Source organism: Mus caroli, unplaced genomic scaffold, assembly GCF_978045245.1.
Source record: "Mus caroli unplaced genomic scaffold, Mus_caroli_1 scaffold_8, whole genome shotgun sequence".
In the NCBI taxonomy this organism is placed as follows: domain Eukaryota; kingdom Metazoa; phylum Chordata; class Mammalia; order Rodentia; family Muridae; genus Mus; species Mus caroli.
In genome coordinates, this window is record NW_028227263.1 from 140,884,078 (window position 1) to 140,910,808 (window position 26,731).

Sequence of the window (26,731 nt, forward strand, 5' to 3'; positions counted from 1 at the left end):
GTTTGTTTATATGGGGATTACATTGGTGAATTTATATATATTGAGCCATCTCTGCATCTAAAAGATGAAGCCTACTTGATCATGGAGGATGAAGTCTTTGATGAGTTCTTGGACTTGTTTTGTGAGTATTTTATTGAGTATTTTTGCATCTGTGTTTATACGAGAAATTGGTCTGAAATTGCATTTCTTTTTTGATCTTTGTGTAGTTTAGATATCAGGGTGACTCTGGTCTTGTTGAATGAGTTTGGCAATGTTGCTTCTGTTTCAATTTTGTGGGATAGTGTGAGGAGTATTGTTATTAGCTTTTCTTTAAAGGACAATTTAGTTCTGCCTAAAGTCATCTGGCTCTGGCATTTTATTTTTCTTGAAACTTTTGATGATTGCTTTTAATTCTTTAGTGGTTATAGGACCTTTTAGTTTATTTACCTAATACTCATTCAACTGATAAGTGGAGTCTATCAGGAATACCATCCATTTCACTTAGATTTTTTCCAATATTGTGAAATACATGCTTTTAAAATAAGACCAAATGATTCTTTGGATTTTCTCCATGTCTGTTGTTATGTCTCCCTTTTCATTTCTGACTCTTCTTATTTGGATATTGTCTTTCAGCCTTTTACTTTCCTCAAAGAACCACCTCTTGGATTTGTTGATTCTTTCAGTCACTTTCTTTGTTTCTAAATCATTGAATTCAGCCATGAGCTTTGTTATTTCCTGCCATCTACTCTTCTTGGGTGTGTTTCTATCTTTTATCTAAAGGTTTCAGGAGTACTATTAAGTTGCTAGTATGCAATCTTTCTAGTTTGGTGCTGAGACTGAAGGAAGGACCATCCAGAGACTGCCCCACCTGGGGATGCATCCCCTAAACAACCACCAAACCCAGACACCAACAAGATTTTGCTGACAGGACCCTTATATAGCTGTCTCCTGTGAGGCTTTGCCAGCGCATAACAAATACAGAAGTGTATGCTCACAGTCATCTATTGGATGCAAAACAGGGTCCCCAATGAAGGAAACAGAGAAAGTACCCAAGGAGCTAAAGTGATCTGCAGCCCTATAGGAGGAACAATATGAATTAGGCAGTACCCCCAGAGCTCATGTCTCTTGCTGCATATGTAACAGAAGATGGCCTATATGGCTGTCAGTGGGAGGAGAGACCCTTCGTTTTGCAAAGATTCTATCCCCCAGTATAGGGGAATGCTAGGGCAGGAAGAGGGAGTGAGTGCATTTAGGATCAGGGAAATGGGGAGGGTATAGAGGATTATCAGGGAGGAATCTAGGAAAAGTGATGGCATTTAAAATGTAAATGAAGAAAACATTTAATAAAAAATAAATCTTAGAAATATAAAAAGAATAATCACACTACAATTCACAGAGAGGAAGAAGCTAAGTAAGAAAGGGTCTTAGAAGGGGGGGGGGGGGGCATAAGGGATTGCATGGATCCTCCTGCAAAGGGAAATAGTACAGATTGTGCAGTTGTACAGATAGGCAAGTATTCAGGGGAAAATGGGGAATCATATGGGAGAAAGATGACTGAAAAGAGAGGCAGGGAGAGAGAGAGACAGAGAGAGACAGAGACAGAGAGAGAGAGAGAGAGAGAGAGAGAGAGAGAGAGAGAGAGAGAGAGGCAAATGGATGGAATTGGGGGCATTTGAGGAGTGATGTAGAATCAACCTAGTACAATGGAAAGCTCCTGGAATTTAGGAGTATGTCCCTAATTAGTACTTCAAGCAATGGATGACTCAGAGTGTGTTATGACAATCTTCTGTATCCAGAAAAATCTTCTAGGGGTGGAACTTGTCCACCAACCCAGCCATAAAACATTCCAAATACAACCTACTTTGTCTTCAAATTGTGCTGCAGCAATGATGGTCAGAGCTTGTCAATATGAGCAACCAATGACTGATATATCTTGAGGACCACATGACACAAAGGAGCTCTTGTATGACACTGCCTAGATGCCCAGAAATTTGAGACTGGATAGCCAGAAAACCTAGTCACTACTGGCAAAACAAACAAACAAATAAAAAACAAACAAACCAAAAAATCCAAGTATGATGAAAACATTCCTAATGATATTCTGTGCTCACACAGTCTTTCTCCAGCACCTGCTGGTAGCAGACGCACAGACACATAGCCAAACATTAGATGGAACTTGGGGAACCCTGAGAAAGAGGGGGAGGAAGAACTATAGGAATCAGAGTGGTCAAGGACACCAAGAGAACATGGCCCATAAAAATCAACTAAGCAAGGCATATAGGGGCTCATAGAGTGAATTCATTCACAGAGCCAGCATGGGTCTGACCTAGGGCTTCTGCAAAATGTTATTGATCTTTAGCTTAGAATTTTTGTAGAACTCCTAGCATAGGAAATGGGGCTGTCTCTGACGTTTTGCCTACCCTGTGGATCCTTGATAGGAATGACTTGTGAAATAATACAGTTGCTAAGATCAGTTTCTATCATGCACAAAAAACCAAATTCTATTCCCAGCACCTCTTGACAACTAATAACTATTGGCTTTCATGGGCACTGCACACATGTATAACACACATAAACATAAAATAAAAAATAAATGAATCTTGTTTTTGGATCTGGCACTTGAGGTTTTACTCTTTGTGTTTGAAATGCAGAATGAAGGCCCTTGATTTATAACTTACTGTTTCTCTTTTCTTATTTCTCCTGCCACTTTTCATGACTTTATTTTCTATTGCTTTATAATATTCAGTCATTTCAATATTTAAGTTAATGGTGTTAAAACATGTGAAAATTAGTGTTTGATTTTGCATTGTACTGTGAACTCACAAGACCGATGTTTTAGTTAGAATCACTCTTAGGAACTTCATAGAGAATTTAGTAATGACATGGTAATTCTGTATGAGTTATATCAGGTCCCACACTATGATATCAGCTTAGTAGCTGTCACCATGAACAAACAAACAAGGATAGATTCCAGGCCTTATGTAATTATAGGTGTCACACATACTGAGCCAAATTATCTGCTGAAAATGTAGACATTTTCTACGTAGAAACAATATTCCTGAAACAAAAGGAGGATGGGTAACTCAGTCCCCCTGGTTAAAGGTCATTTCTCCACTAGATCCATGTCAATGGCTTGTGATTTCTAGAGTGAAAACTAACCTTTGAAAAAATAACTCTTAGAATCTGTAATGATTTTGAAGTGCCTGGCACTTCAAAATTTGAAAGATTTTTGAAGGAAGTGGCACTACTAGAAAGTGAGGCACTATTGGAATATGTGTTGGCTTTTTGGAGGAAGTGTGTCAGTGTGCAGATGGACAATAGATCCTCCTCCTAACCACATGAGAGTCTGTCTTCTGCTAGAAACCTTCAGATGAAGAGGTAAAACTCTCAGCACCTCCTGTACCATGCCTGCCTGGAAGCTGTCTTTCTCATGCTTTTATGACAGTGGGCTGAACCTCTGTACCTGTAAGCAAGCCCCAGTTAATTATTGTCCTTATTAAAGTTGCCTTAGTCATGGAGTCTGATCACAGCACTGAAACCTTAACTAAGACACCATTAGAATGCACTAAGCTTGGTTGTCTTTCCTAAATCCTTCTTATTTACACATTGCCATAGTTGGAACACACTTGCCACTAATTCCAACTCAATTCTTCATAGTGTTAGAAAAAGCAATTCTCAAATTCATCTGGAATAACAAAAAAACTCAGGATATTGAAAACTATTCTCAACAATAAAAGAATTTCTGGGTAAATCACCATCCCAGACCTCAAGCCGTACTATAGAGGAATTGTGATAAAAAAACAAAAACAAAAAAAAAACACCTCCCCAAACAAAGAACAACCCCCCCCAAAAAAACTACATGATAATGGTACAGTGACAGGCAGGTAGATCAATGCAATACAATTGAAGACCCAGAAATGAACCCATACACCTATGGTCACTTTATGTTTGACAAAGTAGCTAAAATCATCCAGTGGAAAAAGGACAGTATTTTTAACAATTGGTGTTGATTCAACTGGCAGTCAGCAAGTAAAAAATGGAAACTGACCCATTCTTATCTCCTTGTACAAAATTCAAGTCCAAGTGGATCAAGATCATCCACAAAAAACAAATTACACTGAAACTAATAGAGAGAAATTGGGGAATAGCCCTGATCACACGGGCACAGGGGGAATTTTCCTGAACAGAACACCAATGGCTTATGCTCTAGTATCAAGAATTGACAAATGGGACCTCATAAAATTACAAAGCTTCTATAAGATGAAGGACACTGTCAACAGGACAAAAGGCAACCAACAGATCTGAAACAATCTTTACTAGGCCTACATCTGATAGAGGGCTAATGTCCAATATATGCAAAGAACACAAGAAGAAGCCAATAACCCTATTAAAAATAGTGTATAGAGCTGAACAAAGAATTTTTGACTGAGGAATACTGAATGGCTGAGAAGCACCTAAAGAAATGTACAACATCCTTACTCATCAGGGAAAGGCAAATCAAAAATCCCTGAGATTCTACCTCACACCAGTCAGAATGGCAAAGATCAAGGTGACAGTAGATTCTGGCCAGAATGTGGAGAAAGAGGAACTCTCATTGCTAGTGGGATTCCAAGCTGGTACAACCACTCTGGAACTCAGTTTGGAGTTTCCTTAGAAAAGTAGACTACTAGAGGACCCAGCTACAGCACTCCTGGGCATACATCCAGAAGATGCTAAAACATATAACAAGGACACATGCTCAACTATGTTCATAGCAGTCTGATTTATAGTAGCCAGAAGTTCAAAAGAACCCAGATGTCCCTAAACATAGGAATATATACAGAAAATGTGGTTCATTTATGTAATGGAATACTACTCAACTGTTAAAAATAATGACTTCATAAAATTCTTAGGCAAATGGATGAAACTAGGAAATACCATCCTGAGTGAAGTAACCCAATCACAAAAGAACACACAAGATATATACTCACTGATAAATAGATATTAGCCTAGAATCTAAGAATACCCAAGATACAATTTGCAAAACACATGAAACTCAAGAAGAAGGAAACCAAAGTGTAGAAACTTTGATCCTTCTTAGAACAGGGAACAAAGTGTGAAGCAGAGACTGAGGAATGACCATTCAGAGACTGCCTCACATCAGGATCCATCCCATATATAGTAACCAAATTCAGACACTATTGTCAATGCCAAGAAGTGCTATCTGATAGGATCCTGATATAGCTGTCTCCTGAGAGGCTCTGCCAGTGCCTGAGAAATACAAAGGTGGATGCTCTCAGCCAACCTTTGGAATGATCACAACATCCCCAATGAAGGAGCTAGAGAAAGGACCAAAAGAGCTGAAGGAGTTTGAAGCCCCATAGAAAGAACATCAATATGAATTAACCAGTACCCCAGGGTTCCCAGAGACTAAGCCACCAACCAAGGAGTACACATGGAGGAACTCATAGCTCCAGTTGCATATGTAGCAGAGGATGGCCTTGGTACACATCAATGGGAGTAGAGGCCCTTAGGCCTGGTAAGGCTTGATTTCCCAGTGTAGGGGAATGCCTGGACAAGGAATCAGGAGTAGGTGTGTTGGTGAGCAGGGGGAGGAGGGATGAGATAAGGGTTTTTTAGAGGGAAAATCATGAAAGGAGAAAACATTTGAAATGTAAATAAAGAAAATATCTAGCCAATCACGCTGGACCTGAGACTGCTCTGGTTGGGGAGAGAGAAATCCGGCCTACATAGGGCCACAACCCTCTTCCGGTCAGAGGAGCGCCGGAGCAGCTGGGGCGCAGGGTCGGCTGACACTCGCCAGCTACCCACAACACCCGCCACAGGATCTTAAGACTTCTGGTGAGTGGAGCACAGCTTCTGCTCCAATCCAATTGCGCGGGACCTGAGACTGCATTAGTTAGGGAAGCGGAAACCGGCCTGAGTAGGGCCACAGGCCTCATCCGGCCGGATCAGCGCCAGGGTAGCGGGAGAGCAGGGTTGCCTGACACCCGCCAGCTACCCACGACCCCCGCCGCAGGATTTTGGGACTGCTGGTGAGTGGAACACAGCTTCTGCTCCAATCTTTAAACAGTGACAACGATAACAACTAACCCCAGAGATTACCAGATGGCGAAAGGTAAACGTAATAATCTTACTAACAGAAACCAAGACCACTCACCATCATCAGAACCCAGCACCCCCACTTCGCCCAGTCCAGGGCACCCCAACACACCGGAAAAGCTAGACACGGATTTAAAAGCATATCTCCTGATGATGATAGAGGACTTCAAGAAGGACTTTAATAACACACTTAAAGAAATGCAGGAGAACACTACTAAACAGGCAGACGACAATAAAGAGGAAGCACAAAAATGCCTTAAAGAATTGCAGGAGAACACTGCTAAAGAGTTACAAATCCTTAAAGAAAAACAGGATAACATAATCAAACAGGTAGAAGTCCTTACAGAAAAACAGGAAAACACATCCAAACAGATGATGGAAATGAACAAAACCATACTAGACCTAAAAAGGGAAGTAGACACAATAAAGAAAACCCAAAAAGAGGCAACACTGGAGATAGAAACCCTAGGAAAGAAATCTGGAACCATAGATACCAGCATCAGCAACAGAATACAAGAGATGGAAGAGAGAATCTCAGGTGCAGAAGATTCCATAGAGAACATCGGCACAACAATCAAGGAAAATGTAAAATGCAAAAAGATCCTAACTCAAAACATCCAAGAAATACAGGACGCAATGAGAAGACCAAACCTACGGATAATAGGAGTGGATGAGAATGAAGATTTTCAACTCAAAGGACCAGCAAACATCTTCAACAAAATTATAGAAGAAAACTTCCCAAATCTAAAGAAAGAGATGCCCATGAACATACAAGAAGCCTACAGAACTCCAAATAGACTGGACCAGAAAAGAAATACCTCCCGACACATTATAATCAGAACAACAAATGCTCTAAATAAAGATAGAATACTAAAAGCAGTAAGAGAAAAAGGCCAAGTAACATATAAAGGCAAGCCTATCAGAATTACACCAGATTTTTCACCAGAGACTATGAAAGCCAGAAGATCCTGGACGGATGTTATACAGACACTAAAAGAACACAAATTCCAGCCCAGGCTACTATACCCAGCCAAACTCTCAATTAACATAGATGGAGAAACCAAAGTATTCCACGACAAAACCAAATTCACACATTATCTCTCCACGAATCCAGCCCTTCAAAGGATAATAACAGAAAAAAACCAATACAAGGACAGGAACCACGCCCTAGAAACAACAAGAAGGTAATCCCTCAACAAACCTAAAAGAAGACAGCCACAAGAACAAAATGCCAACTTTAACAACAATAATAACAGGAAACAACAATTACTTTTCCTTAATATCTCTTAATATCAATGGACTCAACTCCCCGATAAAAAGACATAGACTAACAAACTGGCTACACAAACAAGACCCAACATTTTGCTGTTTACAGGAAACTCATCTCAGAGAAAAGGATAGACACTACCTCAGAATGAAAGGCTGGAAAACAATTTTCCAAGCAAATGGCATGAAGAAACAAGCTGGAGTAGCCATTCTAATATCTGATAAGATTGACTTCCAACCCAAAGTCATTAAAAAAGACAGGGAGGGACACTTCATACTCATCAAAGGTAAAATCCTCCAAGAGGAACTATCAATCCTGAATATCTATGCTCCAAATACAAAGGCAGCCACATTCATTAAAGAAACTTTAGTAAATCTCAAAGCACACATTGCACCTCATACAATAATAGTGGGAGACTTCAACACACCACTTTCACCAATGGACAGATCATGGAAACAGAAACTAAACAGGGACACAGTGAAACTAACAGAAATTATGAATCAAATTGATCTGGCAGATATCTACAGAACATTCTATCCTAAAACAAAAGGATATACCTTCTTCTCAGCACCTCATGGTACCTTCTCCAAAATTGACCACATAATTGGTCACAAAGCAGGCCTCAGCAGATACAAAAATATTGAAATTGTCCCATGCATCCTATCAGATCACCATGGACTAAGGCTGATCTTCAATAACAAAATAAATAATAGAAAGCCAACCTTCACGTGGAAACTGAACAACACTCTTCTCAATGATACCTTGGTCAAGGAAGGAATAAAGAAAGAAATTAAGGACTTTTTAGAGTTCAATGAAAATGAAGACACAACATACCCAAACTTATGGGACGCAATGAAAGCATTTCTAAGAGGAAAACTCATAGCTCTGAGTGCCTCCAAAAGGAAACTAGAGAGAGCACACATTAGCAGCTTGACAACACACCTAAAAGCACTAGAACAAAAGGAAGCAAATTCACCCAAGAGGAGTAGACGGCAGGAAATAATCAAACTCAGGGGTGAAATCAACCAAGTGGAAACAAGAAAAACTATTCAAAGAATCAACCAATCAAGGAGCTGGTTCTTTGAGAAAATCAACAAGATAGATAAACCCTTAGCCAGACTCACTAGAGGGCACAGGGAAAGCATCCTAATTAACAAAATCAGAAATGAAAAAGGAGACATAACAACAGATCCTGAAGACATCCAAAACACCATCAGATCCTTCTACCAAAGGCTATACTCAACAAAACTGGAGAACCTGGATGAAATGGAGAAGTTCCTAGACAGATACCAGGTACCAAAGTTGAATCAAGATCAGGTTAATGATCTAAACAGCCCTATATCCCCCAAAGAAATAGAAGCAGTCATTAATAGTCTCCCAACTAAAAAAAGCCCAGGACCAGATGGGTTTAGTGCAGAGTTCTATCAGACCTTCAAAGAAGATCTAATCCCAGTTCTTCACAAACTATTCCACAAAATAGAAACAGAAGGTACTCTACCCAACTCATTCTATGAAGCCACAATTACTCTGATACCTAAACCACAAAAAGACCCAACAAAGATAGAAAACTTCAGACCAATATCCCTTATGAATATTGATGCAAAAATCCTCAATAAAATTCTTGCTAACCGAATCCAAGAACACATCAAAACAATCATCCATCCTGACCAAGTAGGTTTCATCCCAGGGATGCAGGGATGGTTCAATATACGGAAATCCATCAACGTAATCCAGTATATAAACAAACTCAAAGACAAAAACCACATGGTCATCTCGTTAGATGCGGAAAAAGCATTTGACAAGATCCAACACCCATTCATGATAAAAGTCTTGGAAAGATCAGGAATTCAAGGCCCATACCTAAACATGATAAAAGCAATCTACAGCAAACCAGTAGCCAACATCAAAGTAAATGGTGAGAAGCTTGAAGCAATCCCTCTAAAATCAGGGACTAGACAAGGCTGTCCACTTTCTCCATACCTATTCAACATTGTACTTGAAGTCCTAGCCAGAGCAATTCGACAACAAAAGGAGATCAAAGGGATACAAATTGGAAAAGATGAAGTCAAAATATCACTTTTTGCAGATGATATGATAGTATATATAAGTGACCCTAAAAATTCCACCAGAGAACTCCTAAGCCTGATAAACAGCTTCGGTGAAGTAGCTGGATATAAAATTAACTCAAACAAATCAATGGCCTTTCTCTACACAAAGAATAAACAGGCTGAGAAAGAAATTAGGGAAACAACACCCTTCTCAATAGTCACAAATAATATAAAATATCTTGGCGTGACTCTAACTAAGGAAGTGAAAGATCTGTATGATAAAAACTTCAAGTCTCTGAAGAAAGAAATTATAGAAGATCTCAGAAGATGGAAAGATCTCCCATGCTCATGGATTGGCAGGATCAACATTGTAAAAATGGCTATCTTGCCAAAAGCAATCCACAGATTCAATGCAATCCCCATCAAAATTCCAAATCAATTCTTCAACGAATTAGAAAGTGCAATCTGCAAATTCATCTGGAATAACAAAAAACCTAGGATAGCAAAAACTCTTCTCAAGGATAAAAGAACCTCTGGTGGAATCACCATGCCGGACCTAAAGCTCTACTACAGAGCAATTGTGATAAAAACTGCATGGTACTGGTATAGTGACAGACAAATAGACCAATGGAATAGAATTGAAGACCCAGAAATGAACCCACACACCTACGGTCACTTGATCTTCGACAAGGGAGCTAAAAACATCCAGTGGAAGAAAGACAGCATTTTCAACAAATTGTGCTGGCACAACTGGTTGTTAACATGTAGAAGAATGCGAATCAATCCATTCCTATCTCCTTGTACTAAGGTCAAGTCTAAGTGGATCAAGGAACTTCACATAAAACCAGAGACACTGAAACTTATAGAGGAGAAACTGGGTAAAAGCCTTGAAGATATGGGCACAGGGGAAAAATTCCTGAATAGAACAGTAATGGCTTGTGCTGTAAGATCGAGAATTGACAAGTGGGACCTCATGAAACTACAAAGCTTCTGCAAGGCTAAAGATACCATCAATAAGACAAAAAAACCACCAACAGATTGGGAAAGGATCTTCACCTATCCTAAATCAGATAAGGGACTAATATCCAATATATATAAAGAACTCAAGAAGGTGGACTCCAGAAAGTCAAATAACCCCATTAAAAAATGGGGCTCAGAACTGAACAAAGAATTCTCACCTGAGGAATACCGAATGGCAGAGAAACACCTGAAAAAATGTTCAACATCCTTAATCATCAGGGAAATGCAAATCAAAACAACCCTGAGATTCCACCTCACACCAGTCAGAATGGCTAAGATCAAAAATTCAGGTGACAGCAGATGCTGGCGAGGATGTGGAGAAAGAGGAACACTCCTCCATTGTTGGTGGGATTGCAAGCTTGTACAACCACTCTGGAAATCAGTCTGGCGGTTCCTCAGAAAATTGGACATAGTACTACCGGAGGATCCAGCAATACCTCTCCTGGGCATATATCCAGAAGATGTCCCAACCGGTAAAAAGGACACATGCTCCACTATGTTCATAGCAGCCCTATTTATAATAGCCAGAAGCTGGAAAGAACCCAGATGTCCCTCAGCAGAGGAATGGATACAGAAATTATGGTACATTTACACAATGGAGTACTACTCAGCTATTAAAAAGAATGAATTTATGAAATTCCTAGCCAAATGGATGGACCTGGAGGGCATCATCTTGAGTGAAGTAACACAATCACAAAAGAACTCACACAATATGTATTCACTGATAAGTGGATATTAGCCCAAAACTTAGGATACCCAAGATATAAGATACAATTTGATAAACGCATGAAACTCAAGAAGAATGAAGACCAAAGTGTGGACACTGTGCGCCTTTTTAGAATTGGGAACAAAACACCCAGGGAAGGAGTTACAGAGACAAAGTTCGTAGCTGTGATGAAAGGATGGACCATTTAGAGACTGCCGTATCCAGGGATCCATCCCATAATCAGCTTCTAAACGCTGACACCATTGCATACACTAGCAAGATTTTGCTGAAAGGACCCAAATATAGCTGTCTCTTGTGAGACGATGCCGGGGCCTAGCAAACACAGGAGTGGATGTTCACAGTCAGCTATTGGATGTATCACAGGGCTCCCAATGGAGAAGCTAGAGAAAGTACCCAAGGAGCTAAAGGGATCTGCAACCCTATTGTTGGAACAACATGATGTACTAACCAGAACCCCGGAGCTCTTGTCTCTAGCTGCATATATATCGAAAGATGGCCTAGTCGGCCATCAATGGAAAGAGAGGCCCATTGGACTTGCAAACTTTATATGCCCCAATATAGGGGAATGCCAGGGCCAAAAGAATGGGAATGGGTGGGTAGGGAAGTGGGGGGCGCTATGGGGGACTTTTGGGATAGCATTGGAAATGTAATTGAGGAAAATATGTAATAAAAATATTAAAAATCAAAAAAGAAAATATCTAACAAAAAAAGAAAAAGGAAGATCAGAGTGTAGATGCTCCATTCTTTCTTAGAATGGAGATTACAACACTTCCAGGAGGAAATATGAAGACAAGATCTGGAGCAGAGACTGAAGGAAAAGCCATCCCACTTGGGGATCCATCCTATATATAGACACCAAACCTAGATACTATTGGAGATGCCAACAAGTTCTTGCTGACAGGAGCCTGACATAACTGTCTCTTGAGAGTCTCTGCCAGAGCCTGACAAGTACAGAAGCAGATGCTCACAGCCAGCCACTTGACTGGTCACCAAAGGAGGAGTTAGAGAAAGGACTGAAGGGGTTTACAACCCATAGGAAAAACAACCGTATCAACCAACCATACTCCCACCCCAGAATTCCCAGGAAGTAAACCACCAACCAAAGAGTAAACATGGAGGAACCCATGGCTCCAGTCCCATGAGTAGCAGAGGATGGCCTTGTTGGATATCAATGGGAGGAAAGGCTTTTGGTCCTGTGAGGTCTCAAAGCCACAGTGTAGGGGAATGTCTGGGGGTGAAAAGGGGAAGCAGAGGTGGGTAGATGGGTGGGTGAGCAGCCTTATAAAAGCAGGGGGAGGTGAGAGGGGTGTCTGGTGGGGAAACTAGTAATGGAGATAACATTTGAAATTGAAATAAATAAAATGTCCAATAAGACCCTGTTTTATATGTTACCCGTTTGTATTTTCTCATTTCTCATGCCACTTTTCATGACTTTATTTTCTATTACTTTAGAATCTTCAGTCATTTCAATATTTAATATATAAGTTAATGGTGTTAAAACATTTGAAAATTGGTATTTGTTTTTGCATTGTAGTATGGGCTCAAAAGACTTATGTTTTAGTTTGAACCACTGTTGGACCCTTCATATACAATTTAGAGATGGTAGGACACACTCTATTGTATTTTCTTACTATCTGGCACCATGAACAGACTAACAAGGGTAGAATCCAGACCTTATGGGATAATAGGTGGTACACATACTGAGACACTTTCTCTGCTGAGAACATAGAAGTTTTCTACTTAGGATCAATGTTCCTGAAACAAAAGGAGGTTTGGCAACTTAGATTCCATGGGTAGAGTTCTTGTTCCCACTAAATCCATGTCAGTGGCTCATGACTCTTAGAGTGAAAACTAACATTGTTACCTGTGAAAAAAATAACTCTGTCCATATGTGGCAATTTTGATGTGCTTGACACTGTGAATGGGACTACTAGAAGGTGTAGCCCTATTGCAGTAGTTGTGGGATTGTAGGATCCCCTGGACGGGGCTACCCACCAGGATCCCCACATCCTCAGGGCAGAAGGAGAGGGGTCAAGGGAGGGTCTTTGTGAAGATGGGACCAGAAGGGGGCAAGATTTGTTATATAAATATTTTTTTTAAAAAAGAGTAAAGGTATTGGGGCTGAAGGGATGGCTCAGCAGTTCAGAGAAGTGAATTCTCTCACAGAAGACATCGGTTGATTCCTAACACTCACATGGTAACTCACAGCTAATTGTTGCTCCAATTCTGAGGCTCAGACACCCTCTTTTAAATTCTGCAAGGACCATATTCACATGATGAATAAACATATATACAGAAGAAACACAGACATTTTAAAAAGAGGAAGGTTGTCACCATTTCTTTTTTCATTAATCATTTAATTTGTTTACATTTCAAATGATATCCCATTTCCCAGTTGCCTCTGCACAACACAGCCCCATCCAATCCACTGTCTCCCCCCTTCCTATGTGTCTCTCTGAGTGCTTCTCCACCCACTCACCCACTCACCCACTCCTGCCTCACCACGTATTCTCTTATGCTGGGGCATCAATCCTCCATAGGACCAAGAGCCTCCCCTCCCATTGATGTCAGATAAGGCAATTGTCTGCTACATGTGTATCTGGAGACATGGGTCCCTCCATGTGTATTATGTTTGGTGGTTTAGTCCCTAGGAGATCTGGGTTCCAGTTAGGTGATATTTTTTCTATGGGGTTGCACAACCCTTCAGCTCCTTCAGTCCTTCCCCTTGCTCTTCCACTGGGGTCCCTGGACTCAGTATGGTGTTGGGATATGAGTATTTGCATCTGTATTTGCTGGTAGAACTTCTCAGGAAACAGCCACACTAGGTTAGTGTCAGCAAGTGCTTCTTGGCAATAGCAATAGTGTCAGGGTTTTGTTGTCTGCAGATGGGATGGATCCTTGGGCGGGGCAGTCTCTGGATAACCTTTCCTTCAATTTCTGTTACATTTTTTTGTCCCTGTCTTTGCTTTGGACAGGAAATTTCTGGGTTAAAAATTTTGAGATGGGTGGGTAGTCCCATCCCTCAACTGGAGGGGGGGAGCGATTACTATCTACTAGAGGTGGTCTCTATAGGTTCTATCTCCCCTTTGTTGTTTATTGAAGCTAAAGTCACCATTTCTTGAAGCAAAATGATTTCTGATTGGTATCTGACTGTCTCAGGGGGCGAGTTATCCACCACACACAGTTTTCTTGTATGTAACAGTGCTTTGCTGCATGCTGCTCTTAAACCTATGTGCCGTAAATGCCAGTTTAATAGGTTATACTCTCTGATCACAGTGTTTCTCTCTGTTCCTCCAAACTCAGTAATTTAATCCTCAGATAAAAACAAAATAGCTCCTTATATTTCCGCATCTAAACAAAATAAAATATATGGTTAGGACTAAATTATTTCAAACATGAAATTTTTTAGCTATTTCCTTTATTTACATTTCAAATGTTATTCTCTTTCCTAGTTTCCCCTCTGAAATTCCCCTATCTTCTCCCCCTTCCCTGCTACCCAGCCCACCCACACCTGCTTCCTAGCCCAGGCATTCCCCTATACTGGGGCATAGAACCTTCCAAGACCAAAGGCCTCTCCTCCCATTGATGACCTACCAGGCCATCCTCTACTCCACATTCAGTTAGACCTATGAGTCCCACCATGTCTTTTCTTTGATTAGTGGTTTAGTCCCAGGGAGCTCTGGGGTTACTGGTTATTTCATACTGTTGTTCCTCCTAGGGGGCTGCAAACACATTTAGCTCCTTGGATATTTCTTTAGCTCCATCACATCTGTAGACACCAAACACAACACTGTTCCTGTGTTGAAGAGGTGCTTGCTGATAGGAACCTAGTGTTCCTTGGAAGGTCCGGCCAGTAACTGACCAATGCAGATTAAGATTCTTGGAGCCAACCATCAGACTGAGCTCAGGAAACCCGGTGGCAGTGCTGGCAGAAGGACTGGAAAAGCAGAGTGGGATTGGAAGATCATTGGAAGACCAACATGAGCTATCCTGACCACCCAGTTCTCCCAGCATCTAGACCACCAACTAAGGTGTGTACCTAGAGGCTTCAGATACATATGTAGCAGAGGATGGCGTTACCTAATAGAAATGGGAGGGGAGGCCATTGATCCACGGGAAGGTTTGATGCCCCAGCATAGAAGAATGCTGGAACAGTGGGGTAGGAGAGTGTGGGTAGGTGAGGGAGCATCCCCATACCAGCAAAAGGGGAAGGGGAAGGCATATCTGGGAAGGGGGTTGGTGGAGGGGTAGCTGGGATATCATTTAAGATGTAAACAAATGGAATGATTAATTTTTTTTAAGAGAGTGTGCACCTTTGATCACATCAGTGATTTTTGCCTTGTACATTGTCATTCCAAAATGTAAAGACCTTGGTCCAAGTTCCACTTACCATCACCCTGAATAAACCTAGAAAGATATTCATCAAAAGTCTGTGGTTTATGTTGATGGGGTAACAGTTTCACTGTCTTGTAATTAGATGTAGCCACATTTCTTGGATTCCTGATGATATAATCTAAAATAAAATGGAGGATATAACCATAGAGTATAAGTATTTAATATTGTCTGTTGAACCAAACTTAATATTGCTTTAAACAAAGCAGGAATATACAACCGGTATTGTTATTCTTATTCATTACTATTTTTTTTCAATTCAACACTTTTTTAAGTTTGACTCCAGGAAATTAACATTCTAAGAAGGATTTAAATACAGGGTAGTATAAGCCAAAGATGAAGTGAGACTTCCAAAGCAGTGTGGGCAAAATAATTTATCAACTGTACTAAGTATGTGGGTGACTCATTTCATTTCGTTTTGGTTTTTTGTTTCTTTGTTTGTTTTGGGGGGTTTTTTGTTTTTTTAAAATATTTTTATTACATATTTGCCTCAATTACATTTCCAATGCTATCCCAAAAGTCCCCAATACACTCCCCCCCACTTCCCTACCCACCCATTCCCATTTGTTGGCCCTGGCGTTCCCCTGTACTGGGGCATATGAAGTTTGCATGTCCAATGGGCCTCACTTACTAGTGATAGCCGACTAGGCCATCTTTTGATACATATGCAGCTAGAGTCAAGAGCTCCGGGGTACTGGTTAGTTCAGAATGTTGTTCCACCTATAGGGTTGCAGATCCCTTTAGCTCCTTGGGTACTTTCTCTAGCTCCTCCATTGGGGGCCCTGTGATCCATCCAATAGCTGACTGTGAGCATCCACTTGTGTGTTTGCTAGGCCCCGGCCTAGTCTCACAAAAGACAGCTATATCAGGATCCTTTCAGCAAACGCTTGCTAGTGTATGCAATGGTGTCATATTTGGAGGCTAATTATGGGATGGATCCCTGGATATGGCAGTCTCTACATGGTTCATCCTTTTGTCTCAGCTCCAAACTTTGACTCTGTAACTCCTTCCATGGGTGATTGTTTCCAATTCTAAGAAGTGGCAAAGTGTCGACACTTTGGTCTTCGTTCTTCTTCAGTTTCATGTATTTTACAAATTATCTCTTATATCTTGGGTATGCTAAGTTTCTGGGCTAATATCCACTTATCAGTGAGTACACATCATTTGAGTTCTTTTGTGATTGTGTTACCTCACTCAGGATGATGCCCTCCAGGTCCAACCATTTGCCTAGGAATTTCATAAATTCATTCTTTTTAATAGCTGAGTAGTACTCCATTGTGTAAATGTACCACATTTTTTGTATCCATTCCTCTGTTGAGGGGCATCTGGGTTCTTTCCAGCTTCTGGCTATTATAAATAAGGCTGCTATGAACATAGTAGAGCATGTGTCCTTCTTACCGGTTGGGACTTCTTCTGGATATATGCCCAGGAGAGGTATTGCGGGATCCTCCGGTAGTACTATGTCCAATTTTCTGAGGAACTGCCAGACTGATTACCATGAGTGGTTGTACAAGCTTACAATCCCACCAACAATGGAGGAGTGTTCCTCTTTCTCCACATCCTCACCAGCATCTGCTGTCACCTGAATTTTTGATCTTAGCCATTCTGACTGGTGTGAGATGGAATCTCAGGGTTGTTTTGATTTGCACTTCTCTGATGATTAAGGATGTTGAACATTTTTTCAGGTGCTTCTCGGCAATTCGGTATTCCTCGGGTGAGAATTCTTTGTTTAGCTCTGAGCCCCATTTTTTAATGGACTTATTTGATTTTCTGGAGTCCACCCTCTTGAGTTCTTTATATATATTGGATATTAGTCCCCTGTCTTATTTAAGATAGGTAAAGATCCTGTCCCAATCTGTTGGTCGCCTTTTTGTCTTATTGACAGTGTCTTTTGCCTTGCAGAAACTTTGCAGTTTCATGAGGTCCGATTTGTCAATCCTCGATCTTACAGCACAAGCCATTGCTGTTCTATTCAGGAATTTTTCCCCTGTGCCCATATCTTCGAGTCTTTTCCCCACTTTCTCCTCTATAAGTTTCAGTGTCTCTGGTTTTATGTGGAGTTCCTTGATCCACTTAGATTTGACCTTAGTACAAGGAGATAGGAATGGATCAATTCGCATTCTTCTACATGATAACAACCAGTTGTGCCAGCACCATTTGTTGAAAATGCTGTCTTTCTTTCACTGGATGGTTTTAGCTCCCTTGTCGAAGATCAAGTGACCATAGGTGTGTGGGTTCATTTCTGGGTCTTCAATTCTATTCCATTGGTCTACTTGTCTGTCACTATACCAGTACCATGCAGTTTTTATCACAATTTCTCTGTAGTAAAGCTTTAGGTAAGGCATGGTGATTCCACCAGAGGTACTTTTATCCTTGAGAAGAGATTTTGCTATCCTAGGTTTTTTGTTATTCCAGATGAATTTGCAGATTGCACTTTCTAATTCGTTGAAGAATTGATTTGGAATTTTGATGGGGATTGCATTGAATCTGTAGATTGCTTTTGGCAAGATAGCCATTTTTACAATGTTGATCCTGCCAATCCATGAGCATGGGAGATCTTTCCATCTTCTGAGATCTTCTATAATTTCTGTCTTCAGAGACTTGAGGATTTATCATACAGCTCTTTCATATCCTTAGAGTCACGCCAAGAAATTTTATATTATTTGTGACTATTGAGAAGGGTGTTGTTTCCCCAATTTCTTTCTCAGCCTGTTTATTCTTGATGTAGAGAAAGGCCATTGACTTGTTTGAGTTCATTTTATATCCAGCTAATTCACTGAAGGTCTTTCTCAGGTTTAGGAGTTCTCTGGTGGAATTTTTAGGGTCACTTATATATACTATTATATCATCTGCAAAAAGTGATATTTTGACTTCATCTTTTCCAATTTGTATCCCCTTGATCTCCTTTTGTTGTCAAATTGCTCTGGCTAGGACTTCAAGTACTAAGTTGTATAGGTATGGAGAGAGTGAACAGCCTTGTCTAGTCCCTGATTGTAGTGGGATTGCTTCAAGTTTCTCACCATTTACTTTGATGTTCTCTACTGGTTTGCTGTAGATTGCTTTTATCATGTTTAGGTATGGGCCTTGAATTCCTGATCTTTCCAAGACTTTTATCATGAATGGGTGTTGGATCTTGTCGAATGCTTTTTCCGCATCTAACGAGATGATCATGTGGTTTTTGTCTTTGAGTTTGTTTATATAATGGATTACGTTGATGGATTTCCGTATATTAAACCATCCCTGCATCCCTGGAATAAAACCTACTTGGTCAGGATGGATGATTGCTTTAATGAGTTCTTGGATTCGGTTTGTGAGTATTTTATTGAGGATTTTTGCATCTATATTCATAAGGGAAATTGGTCTGAAGTTCTCTATCTTTGATGGATCTTTCTGTGGTTTAGGTATCAGAGTAACTGTGGCTTCATAGAATGAGTTGGGTAGAGTTCCTTCTACTTCTATTTTGTGGAATAGTTTGTGCAGAACTGGAATTAGATCTTCTTTGAAGGTCTGGTAGAACTCTGAACTAAACCCATCTGGTCCTGGCCTTTTTTTTGGCTGGGAGACTATTAATGACTGCTTCTATTTCTTTAGGGGATATGGGACTGTTTAGATTGTTAACTTGATCCTGATTTAACTTTGGTACCTGGTATCTGTCTAGAAATTGTCCATTTTGTCCAGGTTTTCCAGTTTTGTTGAGTATAGCCTTTTGTAGAAGGATCTGATGGTGTTTTGGATTTCTTCAGGATCTGTTGTTATGTCTCCCTTTTCATTTCTGATTTTGTTAATTAGGATGCTGTCCTTGTGCCCTCTGGTGAATCTAGCTAAGTGTTTATCTATCTTGTTGATTTTCTCAAAGAACCAACACCGAGTTTGGTTAATTCTTTGAATAGTTCTTCTTGTTTCCACTTGGTTGATTTCACCCCTGTGTTTGATTATTTCCTGCCGTCTACTCCTCTTGGGTGAATTTTCTTCCTTTTTTTCTAGGGCTTTTAGATGTGTTGTCAGGCTGCTAGTGTGTGCTCTCTCCAGTTTCTTTTTGGAGGCACTCAGAGGTATGAGTTTCCCTCTTAGAAATGCTTTCATTGTGTCCCATAGGTTTGGGTATGTTGTGGCTTCATTTTCATTAAACTCTAAAAAGTCTTTAATTTCTTTCTTTATTCCTTCCTTGACCAAGGTATCATTGAGAAGTGTGTTGTTCAGTTTCCACGTGAATGTTGGTTTTCCATTATTTATGTTGTTATTGAAGATCAGCCTTATTCCATGGTGATCTGCACAGGCCCCAGACAGCGGGCCACTTTCTGGGCCAGAGGTTAGGGATCCGACCGGACTGGGAAAGCTTTGCCTGAGTATCAACAACAGACATCCTGGTTCCGGGACCCTGGCGAGTGCATTCTGCACCGGTCCCAGACTTCCGGTCACCTTCCCGGCCAGAGGAAAGGGTCAGAGTGGAGAGGGAACGCTTTGCCTGAGCATCAGCAGACATCTTGGTTCCGGGACCCCACCGAGTATATTCTGCACAGGTGAGAGTACAGAATACAGAAGCTAAAAGCTTCTGGGACAGGGGGGAGCCACAGAGCTTCTAAGGCAACCCCCTTTTCGGGCCCCAGACAGCTGGCCACTTTCCCAGCCAGAGTTTAGGGATCCGACTGGCCTGGGAACACTTTGCCTGAGCATGCGCAGCAGACATCTTGTTTCCGTGACCCCGCCGAGTGTATTCTGCACAGCCCCAGAGATTACCAGATGGCAAAAGGCAGACGCAAGAATCCTACTAACAGAAATCAAGACCACTCACCATCATCAGAACGCAGCACTCCCACCCCACCTAGTTCTGGGCACCCCAACACAACCGAAAAGCTAGACCCGGATTTAAAAGCATATCTCATGATGATGGTAGAGGACATCAAGAAGAACTTTAATAACTCACTTAAAGAAATACAGGAGAACACTGCTATAGAGTTATAGGTCCTTAAAGAAAAACAGGAAAACACAACCAAACAGGTAGAAGTCCTCAAAGAAAAACAGGAAAACACATCCAAACAGGTGATGGAAATGAACAAAACTATACTAGACCTAAAAAGGGAAGTAGACACAATAAAGAAAACCCAAAGTGAGACAACGCTGGAGATAGAAACCCTAGGAAAGAAAAAAGGAGCTATAGATGCAAGTATCAGCAACAGAATACAAGAGATGGAAGAGAGAATCTCAGGTGCAGAAGATTCCATAGAGAACATCGGCACAACAATCAAAGAAAATACAAAACACAAAAGGATCCTAACTCAAAACATCCAGGAAATCCAGGACACAAGGAGAAGACCAAACCTACGGATAATAGGAGTTGATGAGATGGAAGATTTTCAACTTAAAGGGCCAGCAAATATCTTCAACAAAATTTTAGACGAAAACTTCCCAAACCTAAAGAAAGAGATGCCCATGAACATACAAGAAGCCTACAGAACTCCAAATAGACTGGACCAGAAAAGAAATTCCTCCTGACACATAATAATCAGAACAACAAATGCACTAAATAAAGATAGAATATTAAAAGCAGCAAGGGAGAAAGGTCAAGTAACATATAAAGGCAGGCCTATCAGAATTACACCAGACTTTTCACCAGAGACTATGAAAGCCAGAAGAGCCTGGACAGATGTTCTACAGACACTAAGAGAACACAAATGCCAGCCCAGGCTACTATACCCGGCCAAACTCTCAATTACCATAGATGGAGAAACCAAAGTATTCCATGACAAAACCAAATTCACACATTATCTTTCCATGAATCCAGCCCTTCAAAGGATAATAGCTTCCTGTTATTCTTGATGTAAGAGTTGGGATTCTGTTCTTGCAGTGGTCTACTTTTAGGTTTGTTGAAGGATTCTTTTCTTGCTTTTTCTTGGGTGTAGTTTCTGTCCTTGTGTTGGAGTTTTCCCTTTATTATCCTTTGAAGGGCTGGATTCGTGGAAAGTTGTGTGAATTAGGTTTTATCATGGAATACTTCGATTTCTACATCTATTTTAATTGAGAGTTTTGCTGGGTATAGTAGCCTGGGCTGGCATTTGTGTTCTCTTAGGGTCTGTATGACATCTGTCCAGGCTCTTCTGGCTTTCATAGTCTCTGGTGAGAAGTCTGGTGTAATTTGAATAAGCCCACCTTTATATGTACTTGACCTTTTTCCCTTACTACTTTTAATATTCTGTCTTTATTTAGTGTATTTGTTGTTCTGATTATTATGTGTCAGGAGGAATTTCTTTTCTGGTCCAGTCTATTTGGAGTTCTGTAGGCTTCTTGTATGTTCATGGGCATCTCTTTCTTTAGGTTTGGGAAGTTTTCGTCTAAAATTTTGTTGAAGATATTTGCTGGCCCTTTAAGTTGAAAATCTTCCATCTCATCAACTCCTATTATCCGTAGGTTTGGTCTTCTCATTGTGTCCTGGATTTCCTGGATGTTTTGAGTTAGGATCCTTTTGTGTTTTGTATTTCCTTTGATTGTTGTGCCGATGTTCTCTATGGAATCTTCTGCACCTGAGATTCTCTCTTCCATCTCTTGTATTCTCTTGCTGATGCTTGCATCTATAGCTCCTTTTTTCTTTCCTAGGGTTTCTATCTCCAGAGTTGTCTCACTTTGGGTTTTCTTTATTGTTTCTAGTTTCCTTTTTAGGACTTGAATGTTTTTGTTCAATTCCATCACCTGTTTGGTTGTGTTTTCCTATAATTCTTTAAGGGGTTTTTGTGTTTCTTCTTTAAGGACTTCTACCTGTTTCGCAGTGTTTTCCTGTAATTTTTTAAGGACTTCTACCTGTTTAGCACTGTTCTCCTGTATTTCTTTAAGTGAGTTATTAGTGCCCTTCATTAAATTCTTCTACCAGCATCATTAGATATTATTTTAAATCTGAATCTTGCTTTTCTGGTGTGTCGGGGTATCCAGGACTGGCTGAATTGGGAGTGCTGTGTTCTGATGATGGTGAGATGTCTTGGTTTCTGTTAGTAAGATACTTATGTTTGCCTTTTGCCATCTGGTAATCTCTGGTGTTAGTTGTTATACTTGTCTCTGGCTGGAGCTTGTTCCTTCTGTGATTGTTAGCATCTGTCAGCAGTCCTAGGAGTTCAGCTTTCTCCTGAGTCTCAGTGGTCAGTACTCTCTGCAGGGAAGGTGCACAGAGGTCTGGCATTCAGACCTGCCTCCTGACTGAAGATGAAGGCCTGAAACAGGGCCTGTCCCAGAAGATGTGTTGCCTCTGTAGTCTTTGTGCTCACCTGCTCAGACTGGTCTCAGAGGGTCCTGGGACACTAGATGGCTCCCTCACCTGCTCTGGAAGTCGGAGCCCTCCCAGGAGGCCACCTCTCCTCTGGCAGGGAAGGTGTCCAGTTGTCTAGAGCCTGAAATGGGGTCTGGCCCAGAAGCTGTGTCGCTTCTGCAATCCTCTCTCTCACCCTCCGCGTCCGCACATTCACCTGTGCAGACTGGTCTCTGAGGGACCCAGGACAGAAGATGGATCCCTCACCTGCTCTGGCAGTCAGAGCCCTCCAGGGTGGCCACCTCTACTTTGGCAGGAAAGGTGCCTGGATGTCTGGAGTCAGAAAGGGGTTCTGTCCTAGAAGCTGTGTCGCTTCTGCCTGTCCCAGAAGCTGTGTCGCTTCTTCAGTCTGCTCCCTCACCCTCCACAGTCTGCACGTTCACCTTCTCAGACAGGTCTCAGAGTGACCCGGGACACCCATAAATGAATTTTTGAGAAGAAAACATACTTCATATGGTAACCCACAAATTAAGACAGACATTGCATATTTTCCTTAATTTGTAGACATTAGCCTTGAATATTGAGTTATATGTGTTTAATTTGGGATACTTGTATAAAAGTAAGAGACATAGGATTAAGGGTCTTCCTATAGAACACAGTCACTTAAGAATTAAAAGAAATAATGGAAAGTGATGAATTAAATTATATTGAGGGGATGGAGGAGAAAATATGGGGAGAGTTAATAATACTAATTGCCATTTTAGAAAGCTTCATAGAAACATATTAATGCAGAATTTTAGAAACTATATTTTCTATCTCTATCTTACACACACAATGTGGAGAGAGAGAGAGATTTGCCTTTGGGATAAATGTGTTTTCTTTCATTAAAAGTTTTCCAATATACCCATACAGTCATATTCAATAACACCACAGATGACAAGGGAATGGACTCTCTGAAGGATTTCAGGACCTGACACTGTCCCTTTATGAGCTCTGATATCTGGCTTCATTCAACAATCTGCACAGCACTTTATGGGAGAGGTAGGCACTTCTTTGAATCTGTCTTAGGAAATGGATACAGAAAGATGTTCTTCAAAGGGAGAGGAACTCAGAGCTATGTTTCTGCAGTAACTGTTCAGGAGCTTGCCTACATCTCTGTGAGCAACCCCATCTCTGATGGTACTAAGCAGGTGAGAAATCTGAAAGTTTTAATTTCTGCTTAAAGTTCTCTTCTCACTCCTACAATCCATGGTGTCCTCCAAAGTGAACATTAGTCGTTAGAATGGTTTTGTATTTCTCTCCCTAATTTACCTAATTATGTCAATGATTTCATTAGACTAAAGACATGTCTATTTCATGGCTCAGCACTTATTTGAAAATGTACTTTAATGTGACATGTATACATTAGATAACTGGTTTTTAGTTGTTGCCTTGATTTGAACTCAGGACCTTCAGAAAAGCAGAGAATGTCCTTAACCAGTCAGACAACTTCTCAGTTCCTTATTTACATTCTTCTATAAAGCATGGATTTTAATTTTATGTTACATTTTTAAAGATTTCTTTATTTATTTTTATTTTATGTGCACTGGTGTTTGGCCTGCATGTATGACTGAGCAGGTCCAAATCCCCTGGAAATGAAGTTACACACAGTTATAAGTAGCCATGACAGTGGTAGAAATTGAACACAGTCATCTGGAAGTGCTCTTAACTGCTAAGAAATCTCTTCAACACTTGATCAAAACTTTTAAAGATACACTTATTTTATTTTATGCCTATTACTGTTTTTCTTGAGTGTATGATTGGAAATACATTAATAAGGTGCCACACGAAGCTGAGTAGAGGTCATTAGATCCAGAATCATCTCTCCAAGAACAAATTTACATTTCTTAACACACTGTTATAACATGAGGGATGATGTCAGTTCTCTTGAAACAAAAATGCACTCCTGTCTACAAATATGCATGTATACATATGCAGAGCCCATACTGTGTTAAGATATGTGTCATCCTGTTGATCAACAGAGACAGAGTTGCATTACACACACACACACACACACACACACACTTACATCATGAGTGAAGGGAAAGGAAAATAAGTGTGAAGTTGATATTCTGGATCAATGTTCATTCATTGTTTTCCAGAAATAATCTCCTGTAGTCTGTCAAAGCACTGACAGCATTTCAACAAAAAAAAAAAGACTCCAAATCAGTTGAAAATCTCACATGATTGAGAAGATTCTTGAAGACAGCACTGTCCAACCTGATCATTACACCACTGTGCTATGAAGATACCTCCACATTGTCTCAGAATGAAACCCTGAAAACCATGGAAGTGTTGGCTCTTCACATCCTTTTGCTTTGCCAGGTTGTGGTTGGGACTGTGGGCAACATCCTTCTGTTTGTCCATAATTTCTCTCCAATATTGAATGATTCCAGACTAAGACCCATACATGTTATTCTAATCAATTTGGCTGTGGCCAATGCATTCATGCTCCTTCTCTCAACATACTCACATGACATGATTGATTTTGTTCCAAGGAAGCCTCCAACTGACCTCAAATGTAAACTTGCACACTTCTTTCACATGATGGCTCGAGGCACAAACATGTGTTCTACTTGTGTCCTCAGTACCTACCAGTTTGTCACCCTTGTTCCTGGTAACTGGGCTAGGGTCATGTTCAGAGAAATATCCCCCAAGGTTGTGAGCTATTCTTGTTTCAGTTGCTGGTTGTTCAGTGTCTTAAATAATGCTTACATCCCAATGAATGTCAGTGGTCCACAGAAAACACACAATGACACTGATTCTAAAGGCAATTGGATATGCTCCATCTCTGGGGTCAGTGTAGACGTGAATTTCTTTCGTTTTTCCTATGACATCATGTTCCTTAGCATCATGGCCTGGACTAGTGTCTCCATGGTGATTCATTTAAACAGACACCACCAGAGAATTCACTATATACATAATCCTAACCATAAAAACACAGGCCATGCTGAAACCAGAGCAGCCCACACCATCCTGATGCTGGTGGTCACATTTGTGAGCTTATATATTCTAGATTGTGTTTTTATTTTATTTCACATTTCCTTTGTGGAATCTGGACTCTGGTTGAGGCATGTCATACAACTTATGACTCTAAACTTCCCCACCATTTCTCCCTTTCTATTGATTTTTAGGGATCCTAGGGGTCCTTAATCTCTACTCTTCATTGTGGGTCTGGAAATCCATGTGACTGGGGGAGACATTACAGAGGAACATTAAGATCAAAACATGTAAATACCTTGAAAAATCTCATCCTGACACCAGCAGGAGTAGAACTGACCCTGCCTTGCTCTAGGACTGCATCTACCCACACACAGAGCCAGTCCATTCCCCAGTTCTGCCACCCTGAGGTAGTCATGTAGCCTAGTGGCCAGGATGTAGGGTAAGCTTCCTATCTCCTTATAAGAACATGTCCAGCTAGAACCAGGAATTCCTAATCATACAATTGAAGCAGTCCCAACAACTTGACCACTGCCTATGATGTGCACTCATTCCCCCTCCCAAAAAAAATCCTACCCTCTGTCCAAGGGTTATATAGACCCTGCCACCCCCAATAAAGATGTCTGTTTCACTGAAAACCATATTGGAAGAAGGCTGTTTCTCCTGGACTCAACACTGGCTGAAATTCTGCTAACATGCCTGCACAAATAAGCCTGTTCATTGGTTTTATAAAGGACAGCTACTTATTTCTTTGAGATGCTTTTCTTTTTTTTTTTTTTTTTGTTTTTTTTGTTTTGTTTTGTTTTTTTTTTTTTTAATATTTTTATTACATAATTTCCTCAATTACATTTCCAATACTATCCCAAAAGTCCCCCATAGCGCCCCCCACTTCCCTACCCACCCATTCCCATTCTTTTGGCCCTGGCATTCCCCTATATTGGGGCATATAAAGTTTGCAAGTCCAATGGGCCTCTCTTTCCATTGAT

The 26,731-nt window shown here is 40.7% G+C and overlaps 1 protein-coding gene across 1 annotated transcript in view; it reads left to right on the plus strand.

Annotated features, from left to right (window-relative positions):
- LOC147003743 (vomeronasal type-1 receptor 4-like) overlaps window positions 1-26,505 on the plus strand; it is a 30,198-nt gene extending 3,693 nt beyond the window's left edge. The window contains exons 3-6 of the mRNA XM_085842387.1: window positions 2-121; window positions 19,710-20,055; window positions 23,679-23,807; window positions 24,908-26,505. Coding sequence (XP_085698513.1) covers window positions 25,092-25,958 — 867 coding nt within the window. The 5' untranslated portion in view covers window positions 2-121; window positions 19,710-20,055; window positions 23,679-23,807; window positions 24,908-25,091 and the 3' untranslated portion in view covers window positions 25,959-26,505. The remainder of the gene's footprint in view (window position 1; window positions 122-19,709; window positions 20,056-23,678; window positions 23,808-24,907) is intronic.
- Window positions 26,506-26,731: the final 226 nt, after the last annotated feature.